Source organism: Symsagittifera roscoffensis, chromosome 9 (genome assembly GCF_963678635.1).
Source record: "Symsagittifera roscoffensis chromosome 9, txSymRosc1.1, whole genome shotgun sequence".
Taxonomy (NCBI): domain Eukaryota; kingdom Metazoa; phylum Xenacoelomorpha; order Acoela; family Convolutidae; genus Symsagittifera; species Symsagittifera roscoffensis.
Window position 1 is genome coordinate 19261042 of NC_087070.1, and position 12421 is coordinate 19273462.

General features: G+C 35.4%; 2 protein-coding genes across 6 annotated transcripts in view; one reads left to right on the plus strand and one right to left on the minus strand.

The window, feature by feature from the left end:
* Positions 1-12421, plus strand: part of LOC134853949 (uncharacterized) — a 231074-nt gene that overhangs the window by 105935 nt on the left and 112718 nt on the right. The window lies entirely within an intron of this gene.
* The window catches only part of LOC134853875 (plasma membrane calcium-transporting ATPase 2-like), a 66573-nt gene that overhangs the window by 20245 nt on the left and 33907 nt on the right, over positions 1-12421 (minus strand). For all 4 annotated transcript variants that reach the window (XM_063869827.1, XM_063869828.1, XM_063869830.1 and 1 more), the window contains exons 9-14: positions 9861-10039; positions 9480-9586; positions 8998-9232; positions 7693-7871; positions 7164-7362; positions 1056-1247 (exon numbers count right to left, since the gene is read on the minus strand). In XM_063869827.1, coding sequence (XP_063725897.1) covers positions 1056-1247; positions 7164-7362; positions 7693-7871; positions 8998-9232; positions 9480-9586; positions 9861-10039 — 1091 coding nt within the window. The remainder of the gene's footprint in view (positions 1-1055; positions 1248-7163; positions 7363-7692; positions 7872-8997; positions 9233-9479; positions 9587-9860; positions 10040-12421) is intronic.

A 12421-nucleotide genomic window follows, 5' to 3' on the forward strand; every position in this document is an offset into this window, starting at 1 on the left:
GATTGCTTAACTCCGTCTATGAAAATTGGTAGAAAATATAAGAAGTGTTACAACTCTACATTCAATGATATTCAAGTTACATAACATTCTGCTCTATTTTTAATTCAACATCCCTTCAATCAAGAGGATGGTCATTCGAGATTATCTAAACAGCGCTGGTCTTTATTTCACTCCCCTTACGTCTTAATTTCTATTCAAAAAACATGCCTCAAATATCACACCACTAATGTTTTCGTAGATTTTTAGATCTAATCGCAGTTCAGCATGAAACTTTTGATCTACAAACGCTAATCGTATTCCAAAAACATACATTTATCAATATTCTTGAAAATGCATGAAAACATGAAAAGCAACTGCATCGACGCATATGCCTAAATTACAGCAAATTGACGGGTCTAGGACAACAGGCCGACGGGACTTCAAGCCGAAGGGACTTCAGGCCGAAAATTAAACCTTACATGCACCTCAAATCATTATTTTGTCATCTGTAAAACGTAGCTTGTCAAAATCGTAGGCTAGTTTGCTGCATAATAAGCCTCATTTATGACAATGAATTACTTAGGATTGGCATTAGTTAATAATATCAGCCGTTTTTTTGAAATGCATAAATTATAAACAAGAAAATTACCTTCAACTGTGTTTTATTTTTCAACTTTCCTTAACATCATTTGGAGGTTTAAATCTTATGAAAACGCTTATAATTACCGAATAAAGATCATGAAATTGAGAAATTCTTCAAAAAAGTTTCAAATTAACCTTATTTCATGACTTAATGAGAAAATTTTCGGCTTGAAGTCCCTAATTTTACGATTCGGCTTGAAGTCCCGTCGGCTTGATGTCCGGCACCCCAAATTGACGTATTGCAATGCAATGACCGTTCAAGACAAGTTCCAAAATAGTTAAGGCCTATACGTCATTTCGAAATCACAGGCACTGATCAAAGGAACATACAAATTAAATCATGTCTGAGCTCCAATAGAGCTTTCTTACTATCGCATAACGATTACATCAAAAGAAAAACATCAACTAAGTTTAATGTGTGAGTTTATACTGACCATGATAATGCATGAGGAGGTGAACGCGAGTATGATGGCGACTAAGTTGACAGTGAGTTGGAACTGGAGGAACTTGGCGATGCCGTCATACACATTCCTGCCCCACATGACTGCTCTCACAATGGAGGTGAAATTGTCGTCTGTCAGGATAATGTCCGACGCCTCCTTCGCCACGTCCGTGCCCGCAATACCCTGAATTACATTTTCACAATAATGACCCAATATAGTAGTTCATTAAGTCCGTGAGCGCAATGAACTATTAAATTTCGAGTACAAGTGCTGAACTAGGAAACATTATAAACATAAACCAACAGACAATTGAATGGTGTCAATAACATTGAGGAAACTTAAAAAAAAAACGATTGATCTCTTATTTGGAATTTTTTCAAATTTCGAGAAAATATATAATCAAAAAGCTCTTTGAAGAATCTCATGATCTTTTCTCAGCCAATGAGCTACGCATTATTTAGGATGCAGAAAAATTAATACAGAGGAGAAGCGGAGCTTTGCTCACTTGCGATACAGTGCTGATTCAAACTAAACGGATAAAACGCGTTAAACTTGAAATTTCAAATCCGTTTTTCTCAAATTGGGTTGAGTTTAGGTGAAAACTTATAAATACAAAACTTGCTTAAAATTTTAGCAGAATTTTTATTGTGTAGTTTGTTTTGCGAAATTCGGGCCCAAAATTTTACCTCAAAAATGGGTCATTTTGGCTTTTCTTAGTTAATCAAAAATTACGCCGAAAATACCCAGTCGATCACACACATAATTATATCAAAGTGAGCCCTTACGTAGCCCAACAAACTTTAACAAGGTATATCTCCAAAATATTGTATAAGTTAGTTTTTATTTATGCTTGATAGACAAAGGTCGTTTTTACTATATAAAATACCAACTTTTTATTTAAAAACAATTTTTAAACAATTTGCAATTTTTTTTGGAGAAAATACCGTTCATAAAGTTTGTTGGGCTACGTAAGGGGCTCACTTTGATATAATTATGTCTGTGATCGACTGGGTGTTTTCGGCGTAATTTTTGATTAACTAGGAAAAGCCAAAATGACCCAACAAGCAAAACAAGTTACACCATAATAATTCTTCTATAATTTTAAGCAAGTTTTGTATTCATAAGTTTTCACCTAAACTCAACCCAATTTGAGAAAAACGGGTTTTAAATTTCAAGTTTAACGCGCTTTGTCCAGTTAATTTAAATCAGCGCTGAACAACACTATAAAGATAAGACAAGATAAAAAACATTAGTAAAAAACGATAAGTCGATAAAAAACACTAGGTGAACCAAAATTTTCGTATGTCTCCATTCAAGATAACTAGGAGCCCAGCTAAGGTGGAATTCCTCATGCGCGAAGGACTGAATGCGAGACAAAAAATCAGCCAACCAGATTTCAGTAATCATAAATTTGGAAAGAAAGTAAACATTTCCAGGGACTGAATATTGATTTAGGCCGAATACAAAAACGGCAGAAAAATGAAAAAATTTGTGAAATTGTCACTGACCGCCGCCGAATTGGGACGAATTTTATACTTCAAGGGTTTCGTTATAAAAGAAGCAAAATATTGCTTCATTTAATTCATTTTAATTGAATGGCAATTGATTTTTTTTAAAAATTGTCTTTCGGCTAATATTGTTGTTTTCGGTCCTTCGCTCACAAGTTTTTTCGCCCATTCGGTCCTTCGCGCTTGAGAATAGCCCCCCTCCCCAGCTAAAAATATTTTTTGAACTTAATATACTGATGTGGGATGAAAAGCGTCGTTTAAAAAATTGGGCATATTCCAAACTTTAGTTGTTTCTCTACTAAAATAAGTAAGAATGACGATGTTTGAGATATTCAAATTATCCCAAGGTGGATACTTCTTTTAAAAAATGCGTGCAACCATATCTTTAGTTTGGACCCTTCGTCTTAGATTTGATAGTCTAGTTTTTGAGAAAAATCAAAAAGTTTCTAAGAAACGGTCAAAAATTCAAAAACTTTCTGAAATCCATAATTTTTCTTCTGCAAAAATTGGGTCGTGGCCGCTTAAGCTAAAAAAATCCTAGAAACGGGCTTCTCGACTGAGCACTTAATCTGACAATTGTCAGAATAGTTTTTGATAAATCAAAAAGTTTCATAAACTGCCAAAACTTCGATTAAACCCTTGATATCAGATTTGCAGGATAGTTATAGAGAAGTAGAAAGTTTGCAAAAACGGTCGACACACCAAAACTTTGATATTTCCTAGAATCATAGCTAATTGTGTGAAAAACTGGCCGCATCGCTTATGCAGAACAGATTCACACAACCTGTTATTTCGATGAAACCCAAAAACTCAGATTTGGGAGGGTTTTTGAGAAAAGTCAAATAGTTTTCGAGCAAAGTCAAAAAACGGGAAAAAAAAACATAACTTTTTGTTTGAGAAAAATTGGCGAAGAATATTATGCAAGAGAGCTTCACACAACCCGTTATTTCGATTTAACCTAAAGTCTCAGATTTGTGAGGGTAGTTCGAGAAAATGTCAAAAACTCAAAAAACGGTCAAAACTCAAAAATTTGACTTTTCCTCGGGTTATAACTTTTGATGAAATAGATTTGAAGGTCCGCTAATGCGGGGATTCTTTCCACCGCCCGTTATTTTCATTGAACGAAGAATGTCACATTTGGAAGGGTAGTTTTCCAGTCAAAAAGATCAAAAAAAATATTTGACTATTCCGAGGGCCAAAACTTTGTGTAAAAAAAAGGGGAGTAGACGACCTTTCCATTCATGCACCTTGTTTGAAATCGGTAGAATAGTTTCGGAAAAAAATAAAAATTTTAAAAAGTGAGAAAATTTTACGAGGCGTCTCCAACAACACCCAATCCTATACATTTTGGTAATACCTGATTCTATCAAACAGGGATTCTAAGCTAACATGCCAAACAAAATATTTGAATTTAAATTAGCAACAGAATAAATCTTAAAAAGCGGAAACACAGCCTCCTATGTTTTTGCAGACACCAGTTGAGCCAAAAAAAATTTATTAAATAGAAAAACCTTGCCGACAAACTTGAACAAACAACAGACAATTCAGTTTTTTATCGCAAATTTTTTTATATACGGTGAAAAAAAACAAGGTCAGGCCGGGTCTCTAACCCAGACCTAAGTGTACAAAAGAGTTACGGGAAAGAAGTCTAGTTCTCGATTACAAGACCATTATGATATCCGACCTGATGAAGGATCTTTTCCGATTCATGATACTCATGGGTCTATTCATACCTGGATTCGTACTCCAGGTATGCTTTGTTACACAACTCATATTGCTGGCAAAATCGGTGACCTTTAGCAACTTAATAGCTCACGAACTTTTTTAGGTGAATTGGTTTTTTTGTACAACGGTCAAAGCTGTTCACGGGGAGCCGCTGTTTTACCCCCTAGATTATGAGCTAGATTCCAAGAAATGAATCAGTTTTGATAACCGAATACTGCACCCAATTTAAATACTTTCAATCGATCAGGAGAAGCAACAAATTTTTAAAGGCGGTTTAGCTCACCACGACTAACTATCATATAGCAGCAGAACATATTTAGCAATTACGTATAGCTGATTTTAATTCAGGTGTCGACAATCAGTCAGCCGGCCTACCCGGAGGATTTCTGCACCTCCATAAGCAAACACCCCCTTACCAACCCCTCCACTGGACATACTATGTGGGGGCAGGATGGTGGTGTAAGATTTCACCAGCTAATATATACCACTTAATAATTCAAATATTTGAAACTGAAATGAAGCGTATAGCAATTTTTTTCATAGTAAAAATCAGCAAAAACGATTCGAAGTTAACTACAAAAACACGCAACAACAACAGCCTGCAACCAATTTTGATGCAAAGCCAAATTGCTCAGACAACGTAGGAAAAACCCGAAAAACTGCGTTTTGATTTTTAAAAATTAAATGAAGCCCAAATATACTTGCCGAATATAAGCACTTAAATTAAACAAAGGATTTTCTAAAAATGAAACACATGGAATGTCAAGCACTGGATATAAAGAATGCACCCAAAAACGAAAAACACGCAGCAAGGCTTGAAAAAAAGTGAACCATGATAGCCGGTTACTGTGCAAGTAGCACAGAAAGTTCCGACCATAGTCTTTAAAAAACACACATAAAAAGTTTTTTTTTTTCAAATTCGTATCGTTATTTCTGGGTGTGGTAATAAAAAGATCTCAGCAATAAACCAAAAATTAGGCACGTTTGACAGTACTAGTAAAATAAGCAAATCGAACAACACTTTTTGATGATCAATGACTATATATATTTAAAAAAAAAAAACATTTTAAAAGCAACACAGTTTCTTCAGTTTTTTCGCAGAATTTTTTTTGAATTTTCAAGGATTGATTCCCAAAATGGCGTTAAAAATTCCAAAAAATAATTTTTACCCGAATACAACTAAAATTAAGCATAAATAACTGATTGTAAACGGCTTAAGCTAAGCATAAACAAGCCTGCTCGCTCGCTTTCCTCGCTCGAAATTACACGAAAAATCAAAAACTTCACACCAGTTTTTCTCGACACTGAGAATTTTTTGAAGCTTTTTAATGTGGTTCAAATCACGACTGAAAGGGCTTTAATATGATATATCATTCAACCCAGTCCGATGATTATTTGTGGTACCTGATTTTTTGTGGAAAAACAAAAAATTAAAACACACCCGAATTTAAAGTTCATCCACATTGAATGATCGGAACAATAAATCTCGCAACTATAAAAAACAAAAAAATATGATAATTTTATCGTGGTGAGGCATCTAATAACTGCTCGAGAACTAGAGGATTATAACCAAATGTATCACGAAAACTTCACGCTTGGCAAATCCATAGCCGCATTCCCTCACTGGAACATCAGGCTTCGTAAATCCAAGTCCATCAAAATAGTGAATTAATTAAACAAACGTTTAAATAAATCAGTTGTTGACAAAAAATATATCAATAACTATACCGATTGCGCAAAAACAAATCTTTGTAAGGTTTATTTTGCCCTTTCAAACATTTCTCTGATCAATCCCAGAGAATTCCACTAGAAATTAATCGTAAAAAAGTATTAGGTCAATAATCCCACAGAACTAAAGAAAACACCCAATAATCAGAAAACTTTCCTTAAACTTTCGGCAAAAATTGTAAGAGCGCATAACATAAACTAGTATAGCAGTATATTCAAGGATTTAGATACGGCTGTTTAAAAAAATGAAAGATAGCCAACAGAGTTAGAAAACAGTCAATGAACACACAAAACAGAAAAAAAGTACTCACTAAATTTCGAATGGTAAGAAAAACATTACCAACAGATAGTTGAAAAAGGGTCAATGAACGGCATTTAAAACGAAAAAAGAATACAGACTTGTTTTATAAAAAAAAACTCAACTTTCGAATTTCAAAGATAAAATAGATGCCCTTAACGCCATAAGACATTCTAGAACACTTTATGATAACCACTTTTTCGATGAAAGTGACCCAATCTGAGAAAACTGGATCACTAGTTAAATTTTGTTTCACTGGAAAATCTGAAAATTAAATTCGAATTTCGAAACTAGAAGTCAATCACGTTTTCCGCAAACTTTACATGGAGTTTACATTCCTTTTAACAACTGAAACGAAATTAAAGAACTTAAAGAAATTAGAAGTGATACCGCGAAAAAGTAAATTTGAGCTTGAACTTAAATTATAAGACTTCCTTAAAAAACACAAAAAATCATCAGCACATCAGATAAAAGTCTGAACTATGTTCATCGACTCTTAACAAAGTGAAAAATGCGATTCGATGAATTTCACAAAAAAGTTGATAAGCTGGAATAAAATTCTATATTCCGACTTGATAATGCCTTCTAATATCAAGCGTTTAAATCAAAAGAAAGGTCCACTTAAAAAAGCGGCGTTGGATGCAAGCGGGTGGAACAAAAAACAACCCGACGCCAAGTTTTCTTCTTATCCTTTGGAGCAGTCTTATGACTGAGCTCAGTCGCTTAAAATTCAAGATTAGTTCTATTTTGCTTCCTCGCGCCTTGATTTTTTTAGACAGGGCATTAATAATCGGTCTAACCCAGCAAGAAGAAATCTGCAGAAACAGATATGATTCTAACCATTGCGAATCCGACGTCGGCTTTCTTGAGTGCGGGTCCATCGTTGGTTCCGTCTCCCGTTACTGCAACAACCTCCGATGCGCCTGGCAGCTCACTGTCGATGATGCCCTTGACTAGAGTGTGTTTGTCAGTGGGGGAACTCCTGGCTAACACTCTCAGCTGGGGCCACACTTTGTCCAGCAGTTTCTGTTCTATCAGTCTGCAAACATCGGTGAATTGTGGCCACTTTATTAGATGCGCCCACATTTGCAGTGAAAAAAAACCTAGCCAACTGACAGTTGGATAATTGTAATGAACGTAAGGAAACAAGAAAATGATTAATTTTTTGAAAAAATTTCAACTTTCAAAAGCATGTGCTAAGCAGTTAAAGCTCTATGAATTTCAAAAACAATTAATGATTGGTGCTTTTTGACCCTATTTAAGAAAAATTAACCCCATTTGAGAAAACAGGATCAATAGGTAAATGAGATTTCTATAACATTCGCACCTTCAGCCCGTGAAACTTTATGGCCACTTTGAAAACACTTACCCGTCCTTGTTTCGGATGCGTTTGTTGAACTCTCTGCCCTCAATGACCAGGAAGTCCTCCTCTCCGGGGCGTATGATACCACACTTGGTGGCGATCGATCTAGCAGTCATGATGTTGTCACCAGTTACCATACGTACAGTGATTCCTGCTTTCTGGCATTTCTTGATAGCCTCCGGAACCTACAATTGAGTTGCAATTGTTAGTACTCCAGGATAAATAGTTCGGCAATATTCGGTTCCGAGCAATGAGTTTAAGTTGAAAAATGTTTAATACTGAAATGATTAGATTAAATGACTTTCAGTAAAGCCGCTTCCTCATTAAAAATTACAAATACAACAAAATTTAATTTCTCAAAAACGTGACATTTTGCAGTCAATTTCTAGCGAAGTCAACGTAGAACATGGTCACTAATGATTAGACAAACATTCTTCGGCCAAAGAGATAATAACAACGGTTCTCAGAAAGCAGTTGATTAGCCTATATTCATTTCTCTGGATACCGAGTAGTATTTGAAAACTTTTACTCTGAACAATGTTTACATGTTTCACATAACATTTAATAACACAGAGGCGAAGCTGATTCGTAAACACTTGCGAGAACACGACCAAAAAGCAGCTTTATCAAGTGAAGTAAGAGAAAAGAGAAATAAACCTGGAATTAGCAAAAACTCGGCTACGTGTAGGATTCGAATCTGCGACATACTGCAATCAAGAGATTTTGAGTCTCACGCTCTATCCACTCAGCCACGCAAGCTTAACAACCGACAAATATTAGTCACGCATAAAACAGCTACATATTCTTTAAAAAAAATGCCACGCAATTCAGCAAAAGTGGCACCAAATTCAAATAGACTCAATTTTGCAAGTAATAATTTGGAATACAACAAACTGAAGGCATCCACATCAACTTTGCATGTAACAAATGGCAAAGCATAAAGCTACATTATGTATAAATTATGCATTTCAAGAAATTGTGAGATATATTGAGTTAAAAAACTTCTGAACGAGTTTTGATTATTGTTGCTCGAAAAAAAATCACTTTTTTCGGTTCATTTGATGAATTAAAAAGAGCATCAACTGTGATAACTTATACTATTCGAATGTCAAAGCACATGCTATGTTAAAGCTGTAAAGATGCCCTAGAAGTGGCACCAATATTTGCGATTTAGGTTGGAAAAAACAGAAGGTTCGTACTAATACACTAGCTTCGCAAGTGTAATAAGCACTGCCATACGTATAAAAGTAAATAAAATTACCCATATTTATAACGTCTAATTAACTAAGCTGGTCATTATCAACTGTTTACCTCGTCTCTGACAGGGTCTTCGATTCCCGTTACTGCAATGCATGTCAGCTGACTCACAAGTCCCACTTCATCCTCCCAATCCGGCTCCATTTCTGCCGGGAAGTCCTTGTAGGCAATGCACAGTGTCCTCAAGGCATCACTGGCCATGGGTTCTACAACTGATTTCACAATGGATTCCACGTCTTTCTTGCTAATGGGTTCAACAGCGCCATTCTCGGCCAGTTGAAACGAGCATCTAAACGAGCAGACAAATCACACTAGAGAAATATGACAAGAACGGAGGAGCCAAGTGCACCTCGTGGCAACATAAGCACAGTTTTGTAGGCCACAGCATACCTCCGTGTCTGGATAACCTGAAACACTCCAGGCTTACAAGAAGCAAAAGCTCCAGTTACGCCTGTAGTAAAACTGATACCAACTCAGGCTTGTCAGAACACTCAGAAACTTCCATCAAAAATTTTATTACAATTTCAGTTACTCACAGTTTGAGGATGGTCTCTGAGGCTCCCTTGGTGAAGAGTCGCTTCGTTCCATCTGCCAACCGAACAACTGTACTCATGCTTTTACGCGCAGAGTTGAAAGTGTACACCTACAAATCAGACAGAAGTATATCAGAGCAGATATGAGAAACATTTTTTTACCCCATTCGGACCACCTTATTACCATTCAAGCTCAGAAAGAGACCAGAAGTCTGAGAAAAAAATACATTCTAAAATTTCATTCAAAGAAAAAAAGACAGATCTCGAGTGCAAAGCACTGGAAAAAATGTTGCTCTTAATGAATGAAATTTTAATCGATGTGAGGTTATGTAAAATTACTAAAATATTGCTAATATTTTGAAAAGATGTAGATTATGATGTTACTTTGAGAAACGAGTCCTCTGGGTTTTTCTCCCTGATCTGGTGGTAGGATGCTCCCAGATGCAACAGCAGCCCCAGCAGTCCACACTCTGTCTTGTTGCCTACATGTTTCGGGTGTTTGTCCCCTGCGTGTTCTTCTATGATCTGTGAGGTGTAGCCAGAGTTGATCGAAATTGCATTTGCTAAAACGAAATTTAAATACATTTTCATTTTGACAGTTTTTTCCCCCAACGAAATTGCATACAGTGCAACCTAACTTACTCATCGATATCAAAGGAAAAGATGAATACATGCCAACAGACATGTGGAAAAATTTCAATGAATTTAAGAATGTCAAAAAAATCCCCTTGTAAATTTTTTTTAATTTCCAGAACATTTAACGATTTTCACATTTGTGATGAGGCTAACCTAATTTCATTAAACTGGATCAAAAGAAAATTTTTCTATTCATCTGGAAAATCGGAAAAACTGTAAAATGTCAAAAAGCACAACTACAAAAATTTACCATAGAGGAGACATTGTAATTCGCGAAAATAAGCGAAAAAACGATAAAAAGTAGCTCTAGAAAGTGAAACAAGAAAAAATTAAAAAATATGTCTTAACGAGGCGAAGCTGCGCTTCGCACCACTTGCGATACAAAAGCAAAAAGCCGTTGTGTCGGAAAAAATTCGAAACAACGAAAATATTAGATACATCAAAATGTATCAGGCTAGTTTTGAAAAAAAAAACGCCAAGACATGTGAAACTCACATCGGAAGAAAATCTACAAAGAGGTAACAAAGCCAAAATACTTTAGGAAGTCTCCCTCACCCTGAAAAAATTAACAAGCACCCTTACCCTCAAAACACACACGCTCACAAAACTTTAATTGCTCGTCAAATGAAACAAAATGAGGCCACTAAGTCGATATAATTTAGGCTGACACCTATTATGCCGAAAACACTTTTAAAAAAGACGAAAAAAAATCAAAAAAAAAATAAGAACAATCAAAAAATTATTTAGACCCCTCCGCCCTCAAAACACACACAAGCAAACATATTATTTTTTTGCTCGATAAAAAAGCAAAATGAGGCTATTATGCTGATATAATATAGACCGAAACCTATCAAACCAAAAAAAAACGAAAAAACATTGTCATGAGAAACTTGAACTAAAATTTCTAATAAGATTTAAGCAACTTGTGCAATAAAGTGAGCATAACAATTACGTTTCCCTTGAAACGACTTGAAATTAGGACACTAAGCCGATAAAAAATAAGCCTAAATCATTTTGGCAGAAAGTTACATCAAGAAATTACAAACAGCAGAAATTACGACATCAAGAAATTACAAACACGAGAAGTAAATCAAACACTAAAAGCAGCAGAAATGTAAATTGCGTCTTTGAAAAAAAACAGGTCATCTCAGTCTCGAACCCTTTTGCCAACCCAGGTCTATTCATTACCTCCAGACCAAAAGTACCTGAGACGAAACGAACTTTGAATTCATTATGAACTGAAGCTAAACTTACTATTTCAAATTTTGACCATTCTGTGAACAAATTTCCTTTCATGAAAAACGTCTGGTGCGCAATTTCAATACCATTGCTTATCACAAGGGTAAATCACAAATTTTTGCTACGTGCCGGATTCGAACCTCATGCCTCGGGGTTAGGATTATCACGTCCTCGCACCTGTGCCACAGGCCCTTCAAAATTTGCCAACCATAAAAGCAGCTTAAGATGCTAACAAATTGCCAATAAAATGCAGAAAAAATGCCACCAAAAAAATAAAACTAAAATATAAGCCGAGACAATTGAGGTCGAATAAAGCTTTTAAGCGGAAAAGCAAATTAAAATCAATCACACTTGAGAAATTCAGACAATCCATTTTGAAAACTAGAAGTCAATCTCTTTTTCCGTGACCTTAACTTTTTTGCTGCTCAATAGTGGAGTTTGCCTTCCTTTTAGCAAAAGAAAAAACTGAACTCCGAAAAAATTTTAAAAAACCAAACCACGAAAAATCAAATTTGAGCATGAACAAAGATTCAAAAAAGAAAAATTATCACGACCTAAAGAAAATCACTTCGTTCCTTTACACTTAAATATTATAATGGATACGAAAAAGTGTTGCTCAGAAACTTCAATCATAGCCAACTGACAGTAGGAATAGTGTCAACGAACGCAAGAAAACTGACTTCAACTACCGAATTTCAAAGGGAAAAATAGATGACTTACAGCTATTCCAATTTTAACATAAATTTATGGTTCACAATTTTTTGATAAAATAAACACAATTTGATACACAAAAGATCAAAGTAATTTTGTATTAATGTGGGCGACATCGAAACATAGCCGACAAACAGTTGGAAATGAGTCAAGAGACGCAAGGCATCAAAAGTTTTGTTTTTCGGAAAACTTACAATTTCGAATTTGAAAGAAAATGTGCCCTTAGAGCTCTTTGAGTTTCAAGAAAAAAGTATGATTGGCACTTTTTTAAAATTAACCCAACTTGAGAAAACTGGATCAGTAGGTAAAATTTTTATTCTGCTGGCAAATCTGAAAATTTAAATCGACTTTCGAAACTA